At 34.0% G+C, this 22,686-nt stretch overlaps 1 protein-coding gene across 2 annotated transcripts; it reads left to right on the forward strand.

The window, feature by feature from the left end:
* Positions 1-209: 209 nt before the first annotated feature.
* On the forward strand, positions 210-20,882 carry LOC117327075 (translocation protein SEC63 homolog). 2 transcript variants are annotated; one of them, XM_033883904.1, is made up of 19 exons: positions 210-384; positions 3,698-3,803; positions 4,614-4,728; positions 5,922-6,037; positions 6,362-6,423; positions 6,826-6,884; positions 7,549-7,599; positions 8,232-8,340; positions 8,802-8,896; positions 9,522-9,657; positions 10,062-10,151; positions 10,526-10,674; positions 11,134-11,281; positions 12,412-12,578; positions 13,728-13,892; positions 14,265-14,549; positions 15,233-15,331; positions 16,107-16,211; positions 16,903-20,882. In XM_033883904.1, exons 1-19 carry the CDS (start codon positions 258-260, stop codon positions 17,029-17,031), a joined length of 2,313 nt encoding a protein of 770 aa, XP_033739795.1. In that variant the 5' UTR covers positions 210-257; the 3' UTR covers positions 17,032-20,882. The 2 variants fall into 2 exon arrangements, with proteins under 2 accessions (XP_033739795.1, XP_033739797.1); XM_033883906.1 differs by having other exon boundaries at positions 258-384; positions 13,728-13,889.
* The last annotated feature ends 1,804 nt before the right edge of the window (positions 20,883-22,686 follow it).

The raw sequence follows: 22,686 nt of genomic DNA on the forward strand, positions 1-22,686 counted from the left end.
ATTCTATAAGATAGATTTATTGTTAATTTGTTTAGTAAAGCCAGTTATCTCTTTGGATACTCTAGAAAATGTAACTTTTGCTTAAATATTTAGCTACATTAGGTTGTACTGTTTACTCAATATATGTTCAGGTCAATTCAGCCCATGACTCATAACTTTAGCAGTACCCTTAACTGAGCATATGAAAGCTACTTCCGGTATAAGAAGAGGTGACGTTGTTCTTCAATAAGGTACTGGTAGCAATTTAGCATTTAAGGATGGCGGGCATGCAGTTTGAATATGACGAAGAAGGGGGGACGTTTTTCTACTTCCTTTTATCATTCTGGAGTTTATGGCTTGTACCAACAACCGCCTACTATTTCTGGCCTTCGGATAAAAAAACTGGTAAGTAACATTTGGCCCAGCGACTGAGCGAAAATGTTTTTTTTTCCTAAAAATCACGATAACACTTATTTCAATTTCATCTTGGTACATAATATGTCGATTCAATAAGAACATTCTTAGAATGTGTATGATTTAAATGAAAGGTTGTTTTAAAAAATATGCTTGTCAGAATCATGACTGGTTTTCACTGCTATGGCAAGGCAAATGTAACATCCATATGTTTCCAAGGTCTGAATACAAGACATTTTATTCATGTCCACGGATTTTCTTTCACCTTCAACACATTTTAGATTGTGTTCGTTGATGGCCTTACAAGGCGTTTAAATATTTTAGTCTTAATGTGGCAGGTAGCAGAGGGAAAATAAATATAATTTTTTGTGAGTTATTTCTTATTTACTGGAAAACAGGTCAACAATTTACACATTATGATATTAGCCTAACACTTTCATGATACAAAATGATCACTCTCTGCCATTGGATTTGATGGTAAAGAAAAATGTCATGTAGCGATCAACAAGAGATAGAGAAGGTTGAAAATTACCGTTAATGACAGAAATCATAATTGAATTGAAAATTCATGGAAATTTTTAATATTTTTTTGAAACTAAACTGAATTATATCTAAAACAGGGTTTCAGACAGAAATAGATTATGAACCATGACACTGTCATTTAAGTTCCTTTATTGTGACATGAAAAGTTTTTTTGTGAGATTGAATTCTCGAACGTGACAATTGTTGTCTCTGCATAAAGTTTGGACACCAATCTATCTAAATCAGTTTTTGACATAATTTGGAAGAGGACCAGAGTTTGATCTCCATCTCGACACTTGGCAGGAATGTGCTTTTCAAGATGTTCTTTCACATCAATTGGTACCCTGAAATGAAAATGAAAAATCTGCCTCTACTGGGGCTCGCACTTGTGATATTCAGTCTAAAGCAGATGCCCAACCAGTGGTCTGAAAGGACGTTTCCACCAGGCTGAGATATAGTAAAGTGACCTATACTTTCCAATTTTGCATCTGTAGCTGAGACCTCCAAATGGTGTGGTATTGACCAGTCCAGTTCATTGTTCTATACCAGGTTAAAGTTGCCATAGTAATCAAGCCAGTTTTCAGACTGTGAAATACAAGGTTGTGTGTTTCACACATGCACTCATTGTTAATATTAAGATGTTGAAGTGATCCCACTAACGAGTAGAAGTACATATATAGACTGTGTGTAAATAGTTGTTAGCCATTGATCATACTGAGAAATTAGAGCAAGAACATGTATTGACTATTTTGTGCCATTTTTTATTCATGGCAAATAATTATAATGCCAAGACCTATCTACATGAAATATGTATAGTTGTCTAGTTTACTTGACATCCTTATTCCATCTTTGATATCAACTTGACCACTGATGCTGTTCAGTTGATGTTTCAGAAAAAAATGAAAATTGATTGATGGATAATCTTGGGAAATATGATAAAATGTTAAAACATGTAGCTATGTAAGTTATATAGAGTGTAGTTTCTAATATTAATGATGGATTTAATTTCGCTATATCTACGGTCATTAATATTGTTATAGAATGTAGCATAGAAATAAATTAGTTAATATTTATATACACACAAATGGATTGAAGTGTGTACTGCAGAATATTTACAAGGTATATATTGTTGTGTGGAACTTAATGCCAGTGAACTATACAGGATGTCTGAAACTTGAAAAAAGCGAAATATTAGCCCCAAGAAATTTAGGAACTAAATATAGGATACCAGTCGTGTCTATCTCTTAGTTATATAAACCAACGGATGTATTTACTCTAAATATTAACTTATATAATTAAGGTATCTGAGAATTCCGATATTGATATTTAAGGTATTTGAGAATTCAGATAATGGTATTCTGAATTAGTTCACTATTATATTTATAATTCGTAAATCAAAATATAAATTATAAATCACACTACTGCTTATAGATTTCTACATTTGTTTGTATGACTTTCTATGTCTTCACTATCATGCCATCTTCCATGTGATCAATGTTCTCTGTCATCAACAAGGTATTGGCGTTATTGAGATATTTTGAAAATATATTTGGATTTTATCTCAATATTATTTTCTTCTTAAAAGCTCAACTGATAAAATTTGTGAGGAATTGGATAGAACTTGCAGAATGTATAGCAATTGTTTATCTTTTTATAAAATTTATCAAATTGATAATTTCTGTTGTTTTTTTTTTTTTTTTTATTTAAATATTTTTAGATGTGTATTAACTGAAGCTGTCTATATATCTTATTAATAATGCTCTTTCCAATGGTCACCCCACCACTGATGTCAATAACACAGCGAAATATAAAAAAGGCAAAACTTTACATCAGAAATGTATAGTGTGTATACATATTTCATCAGATATTTTGCTTCCTTATTTTGATGCAACACCTATAGCTATAGCTAGTAATTCTTTAAGCTGTTGATAACAATCAGTTATAAGCCGGCCGACAGCTTGAGGGCTGCCAGCGCTACTGAAAGCTATATATATAATAGATTAATAAATCGAGATACTTTTGACACGTGACGGTTCTGTATGGAATTGCCTGTAGCTATGCATGCCGTTTGAGGTCAAATGTCACTTCCTGGTTCAGGATACAACAAGGAACATATGCATTGGAATATAACGTACATGATTCCGATATAGAAATCAGACAATTTTAAGTCTGTCCTCATTCAGATATTGGTACAACATTTTGAATTATTATCAAAGCATGCAATGAAGACACAAACTATAAGATATTTTTATACCCACAGGGACCTGACACAATCTCCATACCCATGATCAATATATATAGATTTTGCCAAGTCCCTGTGTGCCTACCTTCTTACATATTTTACCTATCTACATGCCCACCAAAGCTTAAAATCCTGTAACAGATTTAGGCATGCACATTTATAAGTACTACCCATATAACCTAAGAATCCTTAGAAAACATCTGTTAAAAGTTAATTTTTAACCGAGGAAGAAAATATGTTTCATCACATACCGTATTTATCCTCAAATAAGCCCCCCTCCCTTAGTGTAAAAGCTCAAATTTAAGATTTAGGGAGAGCTTATTTGTGAACCACTCTAAGGATACTTTTTATAAAATTATGATTCTGCAAAAAATGAAGAAAGGGGCTTCGTTGTGAGCAGGTGCAAATCTTATATGGGACAGATACACATACTGGGTGTATGTATCATCTAAACAGACACCCTATTCTTTCTGACCATTTAATCCTATCTTTATGTCAGTAATGACAGGTTTCACATTATCTGTGTCTTGTGTTGAACAGAACCTGAAAAAGACAAGAGAAAGGGCTGTAATTGTGAACCATGTCAACTGAAGAAGTACCGGCTAAAGGCAAACTCAAAGTGGGACCGGACCAGGGACCGAGCTGTGTAAGTCTTACTGTACATATGTGTAGTCTATAAAGTATCGGGTCAGGGACCGAGCCGTGTAAGTCTTACTGTACATATGTGTAGTCTATAAAGTATCGGGTCAGGGACCGAGCCGTGTAAGTCTTACTGTATATATGTGTAGTCTATAAAGTATCGGGTCAGGGACCGAGCTGTGTAAGTCTTACTGTACATATGTGTAGTCTATAAAGTATCAGGTCAGGGACCGAGCTGTGTAAGTCTTACTGTACATATGTGTAGTCTATAAAGTATCAGGTCAGGGACCGAGCTGTGTAAGTCTTACTGTGCATATGTGTAGTCTAGAGCGTATCGGGTCAGGGACCGAGCTGTGTAAGTCTTACTGTACATATGTGTAGTCTATAAAGTATCAGGTCAGGGACCGAGCTGTGTAAGTCTTACTGTACATATGTGTATAGCCTATAAAAAGAGAAACATTTAACATTGATGTGTTATCAAATATTTCTGGGGTATAACATCTTTCAAAACTGTTTGTAAAGAAAAATCAGGATAAACTTATAGAATGTGATAATAATAAATATTTTGTAATGATTCAATGTTAATAATATATCATGACTTACCAAGCATATCATACCGACCCCATGAAATTCTTATTAGAAGCTGCTGTTTTTAGTAGGTGGCAGAACATTAATTAAAAAAAACCCAGTTTTTGCATTAATTACTGGTACATTATATTTGATAGTAAAATGCATATATGTCCTGCAATGCTTGTTTCAAGAATTTGTTTTTTTAATTTACAGAAAATTTTCAATATTTTGTTTTTCTAATTTACAGAAAATTTGGGCTCATTATAAGCTGGGTTATTTTGATAGCCCTCGCATACAAGGTGTCAAAGATTCAAATGGACTATGTGGAATACGACCCCTACTTGGAACTCGGTATAGACAGGGTAAGTATTGGTTAAGGTTTCTTTATAGTGCTCATTCCAAGTGATTCTTTTTCTTTTAAAAACAAGCCCCTAAATTAGGAGTTTCTTTTGGAAAAAGATACATTTGCATAATTATATACATGCATATTTAGCAGTAAAACAACAGAGAATACCTTATAGATATATACCTATAAAAAAAACTGTTATTCTAACTTAAAATAAAAAAAATTAGGGCAAAATATAAACAAAATATAGACTTGCATTTACTTGAAAAAGCATTAGGAGAATAAGACCAGGTGTTTCAGAAGAGTAAGCATCTTCTGCTTCATCGAAAATGCCCACTGTGCACATCTATGTCACACACATTTTGATAGAGGAGGGCATTTGACCCATCCATTCTGAAACTCATTTGATTCACTTGTTCAGAACGAGCTCAGAAAAAATACAGAGCTGAGAACAAATTCCAGCGTGCCTGGATAGGAAGAAGTATTGTGTAACGGTTAAGAGAGAGAATTACTAAGGTGTAATATAATATTACAGGTACTGCTTCATATTAATAAATTAATGAGGTTGCATTCACATACGATCTCGACACGGAGATGAGATAACCACATGTAATTGTGATATGGCTGTGTTTCAGTTAATATGATAATGTCAAAAGCAACAAAACGGGCACATTTTCTCAAAATACTGATAGCTCTTTGGCATAGCAATTTACATATTTATTACATAATGTGCTTGATTTTCCTTAAATATGCGCATAAGCTATATTTTGAACTAAATTGTATAGTCATATGCGAACTAGTGAACACCTGTCACGCTTTGGAATTTGGTCACGTGCAAACTATTGAACACTTGTGATGTTTCAGAATTTGGTCATGTACGAACTATTGAACACCTGTGACGCCTCAGAATTTTGTCCTACCCTTTCAAGCGTCTAAGTCACTCAGATGACAGTTATGGCAACTTCTAGAAACTTACAAGAAAGTCAAGATTTCAGTGATTCTAAGTGTGTCTTAGTGATAATGTAATAAAACAAATATATATATTTGTATAATATTTGATAAGAATTGTTCTATTGCTTTGTTACTTTTTTTTTGTTTTTATTCATTTAAAATGTCATAAGAAATGATATTGATTATTTTGGCTTTTCTGCTGTTCTTATAACCTACATAAAATTTCCAAATCATTCCCTAAACATTTGAATTTTTTAGGGTGCGTCGGATAAAGAAATTAAGAAAGCGTATCGTGCAATGAGTTTGAAGTACCATCCTGACAAGGAGACTGGAGATCCTAAGAAGTTCATGAAAATAGCCAAAGCTTATGCAGCGTAAGTAATGCCTCATTTTCTATGATAATTCTTACTGTCTATGCCCGATCTTATTTTTAGAACATTTCAATTCAAGGTGTTTAAAGGTGCATGCTCAACTTCTCGTTTCAGGACAAATTATGGAGAGACTATGTGCAAGTTTAGAACTTCATCTATAAAGGATGATTATCTTGATCAAAATTTCATCAAAAGAATATTTCCAAGTTCAACATTTTATCTCAAAATCATTTGCTTGTTGAAAAAAGATTTTTTTCAAGATAGTTGCTTGTTTATTTGTGATGTGTCTGTATACAGTGAAGTAACAAAAATATAATTTTTTTACAGATTGACAGATGAGGACACGAAGGAAAATTGGGAGAAACATGGAAACCCTGACGGACCAGGAGGTAAGTAGTTAGGTCTCTCTTAAACCAACGGGCAGATCTTGTAATGTCATAAATGATATTGTGATGCCATAAAGACATTCCCTGATGACGTCAGATAGGAAACTTACAATTCGAGTTTAAAATAACCAGTCTTTACCTACAGGAAAATAAATTCAAAAGTTTTTGCCAAATAATTACTCTTATATGTATGTAAGTTAAGAATGAGAGAAATAGAATCTTAAACTCATGTGCCAGCAATATATGGAATTTATTAAACATGTCAAATTATTGATCTTGTTTATGTGTTTAGGTAAAAACCTCCATTTATTAAGCAATAGAAATTATTGCTTCAAATATTGAGTAAGTAATAATGTGAATATTGTAAGTACAGCTAATTTCGTTGGATGTTATTTATTTTTGTAGTTGTGAGATTTGGTATTGCATTGCCAAAATGGATCGTTGAGAGGGAAAATTCCATGTTGGTAAGTACCATATAAAACTATTCAGGTTCAAGAAAGAATATGGCAGTTTTACTCTCAAGATAAACCAAAGTTCTTTGAGTATTAAGTCCTGAAAGTTCTTAATTCGACACGAAGTAGCACTTATCACCACAAAAACATACAGTATTTGTCTGCAATACCCCTTTTTCCTGTACATTTCGACGTTAATTTCATTAATACTTGTAGGCTCAAGCACTCATATAATCATTGTTCGGTCATACATTGCATCAGTAGAAATTGTGCATGTTTCTTGTGTACGAACGAAGGAATGTCCCTTTAAAGAAGAGTATCAAGAACAATAAATTGATGATGAAGTTGATATCTAGATTATATAGTGATTAGATTTCAGAGGTTGTACATCTGATTGTAGAATATGTATGTATGTCCCGAGGAGTTCTGGACATAACCATTGTCTTCATAGCTGAAGACAATGAGACACAATTAACATTTTTAAAGTGATATCTGTAATTGAAAAAACTTTAAAATTCTAAGTTTTATTGAGGGAAGCAGAAAAATATATCTTGAGAAAATTTCTTCAGCATTTGTTTGAATAATCTTAAATAATAAAGTATGTCTGTGTGCATGTACATGTAATGAATGAAATTTTTTTCAAGCAAAAATTTGATATTTCATATGAATATTTCAGGTCTTGGCTGCCTACGGTTTAATCTTTATGATCATCCTACCAGTGGTTGTGGTAAGTTTCATTTTGAAATCATGGCTTTGTGAAACAATTTTGTTCCCGATTGTTTTAATTTTGAACATCTTTGACAAGGTAATGTATTGAAGCTGAAATGCCTATGTTCTGTCCTTCTTTATTGTGTTATTGTGAGACCAATTGGTAAAGTTTAATACATATATACCGTTTAGTTCTGTTGGTTATTCACAATGCACCACATTTGCCAAGAACGAATATCTAAGTTTTTACTCGTTTCTCAATAAGATCGGTAATAAGCCCACTAATATCTATTGGTCCCAGGAGAACAAAATGCTAAAAATATGGTGATTCTCCTATCAGGGTTTTTGACTTTGAACTACATGTACATTTTTCTAAATTACTACTTATTTTATGGAGATTCAGCAAAAACATACAAAGAAAGGGATTTTCTATCAAATTTGTCTCCTAACTTTGAAAATGGAAGGATCGAGATTTGTGACAATGCGAGAAAAAAAAAATAAAAGTAAAAAAAGAATTATTTTTTAAATTTCAAGTAAAACTTTAATCCAATACCAAGGTTTTATATAGATTTTCTGATCCACAGCTCTTGTGAAGTTCAAGTTCGTCTCACTTTTGACTGCAACTGGTTAAAATTTCATTTCTGTTTGCAGGGTATTTGGTGGTACCGCTCCATCAAGTTCAGCAAGGACCAAGTGCTGCTGGATACAACCCGACTCTACTATTTCTTCTTCCAGAAGGCACCCAACATGATGCTTAAACGTGAGGCATTCTTTAGAAAAATACTGACGTGGAAATCACAGCAGAGAAATTTAACTGTATTTAATTATTACCAGTTTTGACCTGTGTAGCTGTAGTAAATTAATTGGATGAAGAACTTCTGATAGCAAACATTTTTTAGAGTGACTTGTATTCATAGTCAGCGACTGTGAAAAACAGAAATATTATTTAGATTTGCTGATGAATGTTGTTCTGTAGTACAGTTATGTATATCAAATCTTCAGTGATATTCAAAGTTTGTTGAAACATGCAGTCACGCTTCATCGATATTCAGTTGCATTAAATATTATAAGATAAATTTTGATTTTGTTAGTCATCCATAAAGGAAGTTGACTTGCATTTTAGTGAAATGATGTAGAAAATAGTTATATATCATAAAAAATTACGAACAATTCTTTACATATTGTAGAAATTTACTAACAATTTTATAACTTAATCCACAGGTTGTATAATGGTGTTAGGAGCATCGTTTGAATTTGACAAGTTTCACAATAAGGAGGTTATAGAACGGCCGAGTGACAATGAAGAAGTACCGCAGGTATGCACAATTTATCTACTGGTTAAATTGTCTGGATGCTCATAGAAAAAATAACTTCCTTCTAAAACAAGTTGTTCATCAATACACAGATAAGCAACCATCTAGCTTCCTCAGTCTAGCGGGGCTTTTTGTCACTGGTTTGGGAAAGGGCCTTTTTGTCTCATTTTGGGAAGAAAATTGATGAATTGAGAAAGTTTTTTTTTCAGGAGTAAACTGCAAATTTTGGAATTTGGCTTAGATATGAAATAATTTTAATTGGGAAATAGCCCGCAGAAAAAGGCTTGTCTAGTCTTCATCAAATTTCACAATTTCAATTTTTTTAATAAATGTAACAGATCAAATTCTCCCCTTAACATACATACTGGTAATCTGCTTTGTAAAGATTAACATGGCAGGTAAGTTTATCTTGATTATTTTTGGTTTCCTTCTTAAAATAACCTGCCATTGCTTATTAGGAAATATTATTGCAAATTGAATAAGAAGTGAAAGAAACAAAACTCTATTTTACAGATATGCATTATAGGTTGGAGTATAAAGACAGACATATGAATATGTATGTTTATCGTGTAAATTTGCATATTCCTGTCTATTCTGCCTAAATTCATTTCCATAAATTCCTTTTCAGCTGATTAAGAGGTTACCTCACCTTGATGAGAAGAATAAGGAGAAGCCACTGTGTTTCCCCTACAGTGTCAAGGCCAGAGCTCTCCTCCATGCACACTTTACCCGTCTGGACCTCCAGTCTTCAACCTTAGAGCAAGGTAAGCGCAACCCAACGACCATGTCGATTTTATCATTCATGCTTCTAAATTTGGCAATCTCCTGCCTCTCTGGTTCAGTTAAAACCACTCTGGTTAAGTTGCAATCTCTCTGGTTCAGCCAGGGGCCGCGGTGGCCGAGTGGTTAAGGTGTCACTAGCCTTCCACCTCTGGGTTGCGAGTTTGAAACCTACGTGGGGCAGTTGCCAGGTACTGACCATAGGCCGGTGGTTTTTCTCCAGGTACTCCAGCTTTCCTCCACTCCCAAACCTGGCATGTCCTTAAATGACCCTGGCTGTTAATAGGACGTTAAACAAAAAAAAACAAAAAAACAGGGGACATGTATTGGTTAAGCAATACTCACAGAATGCATGTTTAATTATTAAGAACATTTTGTTTTGTTTCAGATAAGCAATTTGTCATAGGCAAATGTCCTTGCCTTATCAACGAGATGATCAACATCACTGCCCAACTTGTAGCAGGGGCAGCTCGCAATGGTATAAACACTCGTTCATTTTAGATATAGGAACTAAAAAAAAAGAAAAAATCGTTATCATTGAGTAAAAAGAGACATCTTCTGAAAAACTTTTATGCATATTGTGCATTAATATTGATATCATATATTTCTTCTGACAGACAACAGAAAATGATATAAAGAGAAATTTGATAAATATTGAAATTATTAATTTAGTGAAAGTGGTATTTTAAAAATCTTGTATACATGTATATTATACACTGATCCAAATACATTTCTCCTAACAATCATAATGAAATGGATTTTCAAATTTCTGGATCTGACTAATGGTTTAGATTTAATTTTAATTTTGTAAAAAGAAGATTTCAAGTCTTTCCTTGTTTTGTCGTTTAACAGCTGTAGCACACATGCCACGCCTGGAGACTGTAGAGAATTGTATGAAGGCATCACAGATGTTGATTCAGGGCCTCAACGAGAGGTCAAGTCCGCTACTACAGCTTCCTCATATAGGCCAGGATATGCTGAAACATTTTAACACTAAAAAGGTTGGTAAATGATGTTGAAGTTTTTATTTTCAGTTTGATTTTTGTATTCTTTGATACTATTCAGTAACTGTCAGTGTGAATGTTCAAAAAAAAAAACAAAACAGAGGACTTCAAAGACAGAAATAGCCAATGAGGCCAGATGTAAAACAAATGAAACGGCTGGAAAGAAAATCCAAAATTTATGGAAAATTTTTTACTGTATCGGGCATCAAGATTTTGATGTTTTGATTTGGATTTGATTTTTTGGCCAATTTAAATTTTTCATATTTGCCAAATTCTGGCAGTTCAGGTGTGGCGTCATGTTCAGTACCAGTAATATGTGTGTTGATTTGGCGTCATGTTCAGTACCAGTAATATGTGTGTTGGTTTGGTGTCATGTTCAGTACCAGTAATATGTGTGTTGATTTGGCGTCATGTTCATTACCAGTAATATGTGCGTTGGTTTGTGTTTTTTCACAGAGACACATCCAGAGAATCACTGATCTCATTGCTATGAAAGAGGAGGACAGGAGGTTGTTATTCCGTAACCTTGGTAATGAGGAATATAGAGATATCATCAATGTGTGTGCATCAATGCCCTACGTTACCATGGAGGTCAGGTCAGAGGGTAAGTATTCAGATCGGGATAAATCTCACGAAATCTGGACAAAATCAAAATGGGACTTACCATTTCATAGTCAATTCATGTCTTAAGGTCCAACCTATAGGATTTTTGAGGTATAATGATTCATCATATCTGGTACAAAAACATTAATCAGAGGAAATGTGTGGTGCATCATGGGTAATCAGTGTTCTTCATAATGATATTTGAACACATTTTATCCTGTAACGGGCATTCGCATTGTCGAAATACACACACCAGATACCCGGTATATTTTTGCTGTATTTGGTAGTGATGGAAAACAGCTGTAATTTTTAATTTTAGTTCGTGTCATTTTGACTGACTACTTCCAAGTAGGCGAACATATTTAGAATATTGTTGAAACCGTTTCATTTAGGAAAAAAATAGGAGCCGCGGTGGCCGAATGGTTAAGATGTACCGACACTTTAACCCTAGCCCTCCAACACTGGGTTGCGAGTTCGAAACCTATGTGGGGCAGTTGCCAGGTACTGACTGTAGGCCGGTGGCTTTCTTCCACCTCCAAAACTTGGCACGTCCTTAAATGACCCTGGCTGTTAATAGGACGTTAAACCAAAACAAACAAACAAACATTTAGAAATGCATTTTTTGATGACTGTTGGATGATGAATAGAATACATGGTCAGTGTCTTGAAATCTAAGCTGTATTTTTGGCTCAGGACAGAGGCTTTCTGCTTTTGTCTTTCTTTACCTCACGAAAATACAGCTTAGATTTTAATATGCTGACCATGCAGTCTCTATTTCCATTTGTTTTATTTAGAACAATGTTTGATAGGAAAATTGATATAGGCACATGATTTTACACCATTGAGGCTTTGATGTCAAAAATGCTTTAAATTGAGATAATTTACCAACATGCACCATGTGGGTATAGACCTACTGACTGAGAGCGTTTTAACTTGATTCTACTGGTCATGCATGACACATGTTGTGTTAATACATTTTGGCGACATTTCTTGAAAAAAATTCAAATCATACTAAAATTGTCTGCAATCTGTCGTTGTGTTTATATATATAAAGTGGGGAAAATATATGTTTAGAAATGCCTATGTATAGTAGAAAAGTGGCATAAGTGCTAAATGTTTATGTCTTTTCAGTACTCGATGATGAGGATTCGACGATCACAGCAGGCTCTATTGTCACGGTAACTGTGGAACTCCACCGAGAGAACATGGAGGTTTTGTTTGAGAAAGATAACATTGAGTTTTCTCACATGGATCAGGAAGCAATAGAGGAGAACACAAAAACTGAAGATATGGAATTGGTGAGTTGTTTAATTTTATACCTGCCTGTAATTTAGAAAAATTAAGCCAGTTTTCAATACACATTTTTAGGAAATTCACTCTGAATTTATTAGTCAGTTGCCTTGTATGTTGTCATTGTTATTAAGTTATTGACATATTTTGATCTATCAGCTATAAGGTGATTAATTTAGAAGTATGAAATAACTAAGTACTGCTATATCATTTCAAGTTTTGTTTGATGTTAATTGAGATGTTATACATCGTTTTGGACCTGAATACGGGAACATGTTCAAGTGAGATCGTATGTGTACGGAACATGTGGCTCACGATCGACTTAGATAAATCCACGTAATTGCTGATAAATACACAATTTCAAGGAATTAAACATTAAAATAACTATTCATTTCTTTGATTATTTGTTAACTATTACTTTCTTAATGCTTTATATATGTTATATATAAGTATTAAATCAATCCTGCTGTGAAAGGAAACGATCACAAATCTCAGTAAAATCACATCCATTCTGACTGGGAAAAGGCTTGTACTTGCGTATAGTGCGCAGTGGTCTTTTTCACTTGTCAATTTTTGAAAAAAAAGTGCGCACTATATGCGAATATTTACGGTATTCACTTGAAAACTTTTTTCCACAAGAGCAAATAACTGCACTACAAGTGTGTACTAACAGTGGTAGCATGTTAAGCTTAGAAGCTACCCTGGAAGGTACAAGACTTCTTTGTGCATAATATCGGTTGTATAAAAATACAACTATACAAAATAAAAATAAAAATAAAAAAAAAATAGACACAATAATCAATTCCACTTTTAGCAACACAATCAAAATGGCCCAGATATATCATCTATTTATCTATTTTGTATGAAAGAAAACTCTTGAACCAACCAGGGGATTGAAATGAGAGTCTGATACATAAGTATTGACAATAAAATAAATGAAAAATAAGATAGAAAATGTGAGTTGAGACTTGCCCTGTCACTAGACCCTAACAACTGTAGAAAAAAAATGGTAAATGAAAGTGGATTGTCTTTGAGATTGAGATTTATCAACATTTAAAAAAAAAAGAATGTTTAATTTCGGATTCAGATTTCAGGAGTTTCAGCCCTTCTTCTCAATTATTTGCTTGATTTAAAAAGATTACTTTCATTTTTGATAGGAGCCAGCAGATTCACTTAAAAACCAACAGCAAACCCAGCAGCCACAGAAAACAGCAGCTAAGAAGCAACAGAAAAATAAAAAAGTTGTGAAGAAGAAAAAGGCACCTAAGCAAGCATACAACTGGAAAGCTGCTGCAGCTGAGAAGGAATCAAACAAACAGGTAGTTAGTATTTGTCTGTTTCTGCATCAGTCATCAGTTTATAAATAACAATCAGGTACTTATCAATTAATGATACAAAGCATTGGGTGATGTAGATCTGTTATTCAGTAACAGAGTCAGTCATTGGTTGATGTGGATCTGCCATTCAGTAACAGAGTCAGTCATTGGGTGATGTAGATCTGTGATCAGTAAAAGTATCATTGGGAGCCATCATAATTTTATTCATATCTGCTGAAATATCGGTTATCAGGTGATGGGTTTTCGTAAGAGGAACTATCTGCCAAATTACCAAATTAAATAAAAATTTAAGCTTCATACAAACACTATCTAACTACAAAACAATAGGTTGTCATTATCCACTTGTTAATCACATAGAACTCGTTGGCTGTGGCGACGATCGGTGGTGCTGAGACAGAGGCTCATAAGAAAGAGGAAGAAAATGACAATAGTGATGCAGAGACAGACGAAGGAGGAAACGATTCGGAAGAAGAGAACACAAAAATGGTTGAAAGAGCTAACGATCAAGACAAGAATGCTGCAGTTGTAGAGGAGGACGATGAAGAACAGTGGAAGAAATACCAGGAGGAAGCAAAAATGGAAACAACTTTAGATACAAAAGTCAAAGAAAGCCATCCGGTCCATTGTCCGTACTTCTCAGACGTAAGTAGTTCCAGTCCACTGTCTGTTCTTCTCAGACGTAAGTAGTTCCAATCCACTGTCTGTTCTTCTCAGACGTAAGTAGTTCTAGTCCACTGTCTGTACTTCTCAGACGTAAGTAGTTCTAGTCCACTGTCTGTACTTCTCAGACGTAAGAAGTTTAGCTTTTGAAGAAAATGATGCCCACTATGTTACCATAGAACTTTCAGTATTACAAGGTTGTGTCAAATATGATGACTCTAATTAAGAGCTACTTCAGTCAAAACATCTACCACATAAGTCTCCAGGTTTGTCAAACAGGGACTACGAAAGGAAATTATTTCATTGAAACTATACCATATGATAAGCCAGATTTCTCCAGCCTCAACCATGCATAGCATTTATTTCTTCTGGCTTCTTTCTGCGGGACATGAATTATACAGCAATAGCCTTTAGCCTTAATTGAGCGACATCTTTTTGAAAATGTCACCCTTTTATAATGTTGTATGTAGTTTTTGAGCAAAAAACCCCGGAAAATCCAATTGTGAAAAAAGTCTATTTTAGTCCAAAAGAATTTATCGTTTCTTCATTATTTTGCATGATGTATTTGAAAACATAAACAAATCCATGAAAATTCAATTCTGCTCACGAGTAGAAGAAAAAAGAGAGATTTTCATCTTATATCTATTTTATTTGATGTTTTTCAGGACAGACAAGAGGGTTGGTGGCTTTATGTTGGTGATAAGAAAAGTCATATGTTGATAACAGCACCTGTACAAATCCAAACACTGAAAACAAAAGAAGAGGTAGGTATCTCGTCTACAACAGTGACAAATATGAAACATTTAGTTTTCATCCGAATCAGAAGGTGCATGATCATTGTAGTCTTTTATTCTGACAATTCAGAAATGATCCGTAAATAAGTCCATTGCCACAAATAAGCCCTTTCATTTTGCAGAATCTTCAGTTTTAAAATAGCAAGGTGGAAGTGGTTCACAAGTAAGCCCTCCCCAAAACTTTAATACTTTTGTACTTAATTTTAACACGGGGGGGGGGGGGGGATTATCTGAGGACAAATACGGTATGGTGTTCTGAAGCTCTTCTTTTCAAAAGGGTAGCTTTCTTGATTTTCAAATTCTTAGAATTGAATAAACAGAATATTTAGTGTTTTATTAGTTAATGTCGGAAACTTGGGAGGGGACTATTAGATTTGCATTGTATCTGTTCCTCAACACATTATCTTTTCCGGGCTCAATCTCCTACACTTCATAACACTGGAACTTCATACTTTGGGCAAGGGATCACCTGAATGAGTCGGTTTGTCACAAGGACACCACTTATCATCCATCAGATTTATTGATCATCTGTGAATTCTTGACATATAAATTCACACATGTACTGGCACAGTCGTGAAGTATGAGTTCAGTGCTTCATTAAAATATGAATGCCAACTTGACAAAATTAGATGTGCCTTTGAACAGACGGGATTTATAAAGATAAACAATGAAGCCAACTTATGATAGTTCAATACTTATAGCTATATTATTTATGCCAGTTAAAGAAAATTATCTGTCATTCCAGATCCAGTTGAAATTTTCTGCTCCAGTGAAGCCTGGTGTCTACACATATTTTGTAATCCTAAGATCAGACTCATACCTCGATTTTGATCAACAACAAAAGATAAGGGTAAGTTTCAAAGCCAGTTCCTTTCGAATTGAATTGAACATAGCTAAAATGGTTACGCCTGTTTCCTAAACTGCATGCTAATGGTTGTCTCTTCCCTAAACTGTAAGTTAGCAGCTATCTCTCTTCCCTAAACTGAACGTTTAAAGTTGTCTCCCTTCCCTATACTGAAAGCTGATGGTCGTCTCCCTTCCCTATACTGAAAGCTGATGGTTGTCTCCATTCCCTATACTGAAAGCTGATGGTTGGCTCCCTTCCCTATACTGAAAGCTGATGGTTGGCTCCCTTCCCTATACTGAAAGCTGATGGTTGTCTCCTGTACCTATACTGAAAGCTGATGTTTGTCTCCCGTCTCTATACTGAAAGCTGATGGTTGGCTCCTTTCCCTATACTGAAAGATGATGGTTGTCTCCCTTCCCTATACTGAAAGCTGATGGTTGGCTCCCTTCCCTATACTGAAAGCTGATGGTTGGCTCCCTTCCCTATACTGAAAGCTGATGGTTGGCTCCCTTCCCTATACAAAAAGCTGATGGTTGGCTCCCTTCCCTATACTGAAAGCTGATGGTTGGCTCCCTTCCCTATACTGAAAGCTGATGGTTGGCTCCCTTCCCTATACTGCTTCTCGCAAGCTGAAAACGAAACATGACATTTACCTATATGCCCTTAAATTAAGTGTTATCTTTCAATGTTGTAGCTGGATGTGAAAGAAGCGAAGTTAGTGAAGGATCATCCTCAGTGGGACATTTCTGACGATGAAGAGGACAAGGATAAAGACGATGATAGTGATTCTGATTACTCAACAGACATGTCTGATTCAGAATGAACAATAACTTCAGTGAACTAGGGACTGGAGTTAATTCTGGGATGCTGAATTTGTTGCTAAATTTTAAAATCACACTAGATCAAGTATTGGTCTCAAACATCAAGTTAATCTGAAAAAGGCCATTTCAATGATATATATATATATATAAGAGCTCAAGATGCATGGAGAAACACATTTGATGAAAAAAGAAACGTACACTTCAAAAAAATGGGTAACTGTACAACACTTCTGACAGATATTTATAATTTAATATTTATAATATATTATGTGACGATGAGATAGTTAAAAGAGTAATTTATGAAAATAAAACTAAAACAGAGTAGCGATATCCTCTGAAGATGTCTTGACAGTTTCAGAAACAACTTTGAGGACCCTGACTAGTATAGCATTTCTTGATTAAGTTTTATTTTAACAAAAATCCCACTCAGGTTCGCCTCTGGGGAGGGAGTAATCTTTACTATAGTTTACATCAGAGAATCACACTTTTGACTTTGATTTGTTTGATTTCTATTGGAATTCATTTTAACTTGATTAACATTATCAGCATAGGATGACAGCTTGATGGTATACACAAGTTGGCCCTGACTAATGGGCGTTGCCAAAAGGGGAAACTAACTGAAATATTTCAAAACTCGGGTGACTGTTGAGGCCCATGGGCCTCTTGTCTATTCTTAGACTATCGGATTTTAAAACTGCATTTTAAATATAACTTTTTTAAATCTCTCTGACCTCTGATGACAAAAATAAGGATTAACCCAAATTAAAGAAAGATAAAATTCATAATAGTTTTTGGGATTATGTGATTTGATAAAGTTCTGCTGATTAAAATCTTTTTTTTCTTTAGTTACTACATTCCAAACTATTCAATCAACTGTACCACCAGAGTTGTATGTTCATAAAATGGGAAGAATGTCAAGGGTTCTGATGCTTGTCTGGCTTGGCAAAAGGCCTAACAGGCCTGTATACCTGTCTGACATGTTAACCCTATGGAGTTTCAAAGTAGTGTAGATGAACCAGTGCTTTATTGACTGGATATGATGTAAGAAGGATGCTAGGTGTTTGGAATACATGTAGAGTAAGCGGTAGCCAATGTCAAAATGAGAGTGAAAGATGGACAAAGTGAAATGATGTCAAAGATGAATAAAATTGGAGAAATAGGTGTGAGAGTTTATGAGAGACATATATATTTTAGATATCTGGAGTTGCTGCCATATTTCTTAGTTTTGAAATTATATTTATTTTTCCGCATGTTTATTTTTCACAAAACATATAAGTTGGCTGAAAAACTTAAAGGTAAATGTATATATATAGACGTATATCATTATTTGCATAATTTTCATTGGGTTTAACCCGTGTTAGTGAAGGTTAGTATTGCTACTGTCATATCAACAATGATCACCACGGCAACCATTTTCCAGATTAGGTATTGTAAACGTACCTGTATTCATATATCACTATGCATACAAAGAACTCTTTATGGATATATTGATGAAAGAATCTGTCTAGTCAATTAACACAGATCCAGGTAATATCAATTATTTTAAATAAATCTGACGGAAGATGTAATGTATCAACAAGTGAGAATTGATCTTATGTTCAAAGTCACAGGGGCTTGACATGTTCCTATAACACAGAATTATTAAACAATTAGCCCTAGGATCTGACCCCTAGATCACTATGACAATAACAAATGATTTAGGGGTTGGTCCGGGGAATATTTTTTCGTTCGTGGTCATATAAATGTGTCAGACCCCTGTGATCAAATCAGAGTGGTTTATTAATTGGCATTTTTTTTTCTTCTTCAATCGACCTTTACTGCACATTAAATGCATTATTTATTAAATGATTTTGACAAAGATTTTTTTAAAGTTAATCAATGGTTTGTGTGTAAAATCATCAATATTTGTGGGGACTTCATATTGGTCTTGTGCTCCAAACTTTAGAGCTCATTATTTTGACCGTCTTTTTCATCACATCCTGGTTTCTGGGAGGTATGTTTTGTGATAAAGTTCTTTGAAATGGGGATAAATCTGAGAAATATTAGATTCCATAAATTATTGAGATTTGGGTTTATGGTTGATGTATAAAATCTTGTATCAGTGAAATATTTTGTCAATTGTGTACATAAAATGTTTTTGTTCAGGTACAAATGCTGAATATGTGTGTACAGAGAGTCGAGAGTCTCATCGTTTTAAAGTGTTGATCCACAGAAATGATGAAAGGGAGTTGAATTCTGCTGAAAATTGAAATCAATATTTTTTTGTTTTTTGAATTTAAATGATGTAGAAAAGTTAATTATGTGAACAAATGAAGCACCGTTGTTTGTAATTGTACATTTTTAATACCTTTATGTAAACAAGAAAAATAAATTATATTTAAATTATGTGAATAAAACCATGAACTCCATTGTTTCAATCTTTTGTTGTATCAATATCCTTGTTTAAGCCTCTCTTTGTTTATAGATATAAAACTTCATCAACTTAATAATCCCTTAAAGGTTTATCTTCATGTAATTTCAGTCAGAGCTGCTCATTTACGTCAGCAATTCATAAGTTAAGTATTAAATAAACATCTAAAAATAGAACGTGAACGAACCTTGCGTGTGCATAGTTACATCCGCAGATGATAATCAGAAAAGCATGGGTTTGTTTATCAAATGGCAAGAAGTTTCATTTCAAATTCATGGTGGTTTATCTTTAATTTTTGTCTAACAGCCTCACGTTGACTCTCTAAGTTGTAGATGATGTTGTTATTTAATCCAATCCTTTTCTTTGCCTTTGTGACAGCAATCAGTATGTCTAATCAACTTTCGGCTTCTTATGCGTGACCCTGATTGCCAGTCTGCCATTCTTTAAAACAACTGGTTTGCCTATGCGTGGATGACATAATTTATGCTGCTCATTTACATGTAGAGAGCGGAGCACCGCATTAGAGATTCCACGTAATCAGTGGGTAGATTCCCCATTTAATTTGCAATTAGGAAAAACTACTATAACAGTTACTATTTATTCTCGCATTGTATCTTCATTAGGGTATAAATTCTACCATTTAACATATTATTGTAATTTTGTCATAATTTATATGTTGTGAAAACATAGAGAGGCTTTCAATGAAGTTGTGATTTAATTATTTTTCTTTTTCTTATTGGAAGTAAAAGTATGTTTGTGATCATAATTACTCTGATGCATAATTATATATTTTATTTTAATTTTGGATTTTTGGATTTAGTGTAATTTGATTGATTTTTTTTATTTTTTTTGTCCTTGGAACACACCATACGCTTGTTGTACTGTGTATAAATAATAAATACTAGTGTGTAAAGGGTGAATAACACATGGCAAAATGAATAATTCCTATGAATATTATATAGTATGTTAGTAAACGTCAGCAAAATGGCCCTCTCCAGGACTACGATTTAAAAAGGAGTGCTTTTAAAAGGAGAACTAGGGTCGAGACAAATATTAGACCTCTAGCACTCCAAGGCTATCTAACTAGTCACAGTTAATGGTGTAAGGTGATGAAATGAATCACAACTTACTAGTATTACATATAATTATTCCATAAACAGAAGATTATATATTGCAACACAGGGTTAAGAAATCAAATGTAATTAACTTTTATCAGTCCGTAGGTAATGGTGTTTTGTGCAACACAGGGTTAAGAAATAAAATATAATTTACTTATATCAGTTCGTAGGTAATGGTATTTTATTGTCTGGTTTTCATAAATACCAGAATCAAGAAATACAGGTCTTATGGGCCTTTTGTAACATTTGTGCTGGGGTTAAATCTGTGACATGCTGCATGTATGTACTATGTACATTGTTGAATATTAAATCAGTATTTTGTATACAAGCATTTTCTTTTTTGTGTGGCAAGGAACAATTTCGTTGTCCTGATGCAGTGAAGTGAACTCACTGCAGACAAACCAATTTATTTGATGGCTGCTTATTTGTCTGCAAGTTATCACCCTCCCAATCAAAGAGTGTCGTCTGCTAATCTCCATTTCTGGGTAATAGCTCAAGTTCAAGTGGACCAATCAAGCTCAAACTTCACAAACTGGTACTGATTCCTCATTGGGTGTGTATGCTTGAGATTTCTTTTATGTCAAAAGGTCAAGGTCACTTTTCTATAAATGGAAAATTGATTTCCAGATGATAATTCAAGTCAGAGGTCAAATTAATCACATTGCTGCCTTTTTGGGAGTACTTCCTTGCAATTTATTTTTAGGTCAAAAGGTCAATAAACTGATCAGAGATCAGTTATATCTTTCAGTGATACCTTGTTTTAAGTCAGAATCGTTTCATCCGATTCATCCTTAGACTGTCCTGAAGTCTTCCAAGGTCAAGGTCAGATGAGGTATGGATACCAGTTATAATCAATGTAACACTTGTCTGTACAATGATTTGTGAAGTTTTCAATTTTTAGCTCACCAGAATGCCTAATAAGATTTTGACCAAATTTGATCTGCAGCACCAGTTAGTCAAAGGAACTTTGTATAAACAGTGTCTGGCTCCACTGAGGGCAGTCATACAGAGAAATGAATTGAATATTCTACAATTTCGGAAATGGATTTTGTTCAAATTTCATCTGTAGCATATAGCACTGCAGAGTATCTTAACAACATACCATGTTATAACCATTGACAAGGTCAAATCTGTCATCCATTCAAATAAAAACTTTATTTACGACAGAAGTGTGTGTATCTAAAGTGTTGTCTCGCCCTTCTATTCCTTCCTATTCGGTTAGCTTGAAAATTTTCCATAAAATTTGATACATACATTGGACTCAAAAACTGATCACTCTTTATTTGTTTCTAGAAATTGTCATAAAATTTGATGCATGCATTGAATTCAAAAACTGAAATTTGACCTTTGCTGTTTTCTATTAATTGTTATAAAATTTAATATTTATTTAATATTTAATTGCCAAAAATCTTTGTACTTAACTATTGAGGAAAGTGTAAGCTAGACTAAGGAATGATAACTCTAAATATTAGTTCACCCTGGACAATATCGCAGATTTCTGTCTACAGACATCACACAGAGACAAAAGGTATTTTTGCATACATTTATTGATCTAGGACAGTTGGATGGGATCGCTAGCGCTGAAGTATACAGACGAGCACAAATCAAATATTGAACACAATCCTGTGTATCACTACTTTAAATGAAAAATTATTGCATGTATTAATGTGGTCTTAATCTCCCAAAAAATCTTTTAATATAGTTACACACACACAAAAAGGAACAATAATTTGGTAAATGATATAAATAGTACAACATAGTTACATGCACTTGCTAAGAAAATAATACCAGGAAAAAGGAAAATATTCCTGTCAAAATAAAAAAAACCATATAATAGCCTGTGTAGCAGAATGAATATGAATGAGAGAAGAAAATAGTTTCCTCCTCTAGATGAAAAAGTGATTTTTGTATTGTTTTGTGATTAATTGATGATTTTGTGTATTTACGAGGTTTGTTTATATCATCGCATTAGAAGGAAACGCTTGATGAGTTCAATTGTGCAACAAACTGTATCGTTCAAAGACAGAATAAATGAGTAAAACTGAAATAGATATATAGACTTCAAAGAAAAAGACAGAATAAAGAATGAAAAAAGTGTTTTCTTAAAAGTGAAAGGAAAGTTGAAGATC

Source organism: Pecten maximus, chromosome 5, assembly GCF_902652985.1.
Source record: "Pecten maximus chromosome 5, xPecMax1.1, whole genome shotgun sequence".
Taxonomy (NCBI): Eukaryota; Metazoa; Mollusca; class Bivalvia; order Pectinida; family Pectinidae; genus Pecten; species Pecten maximus.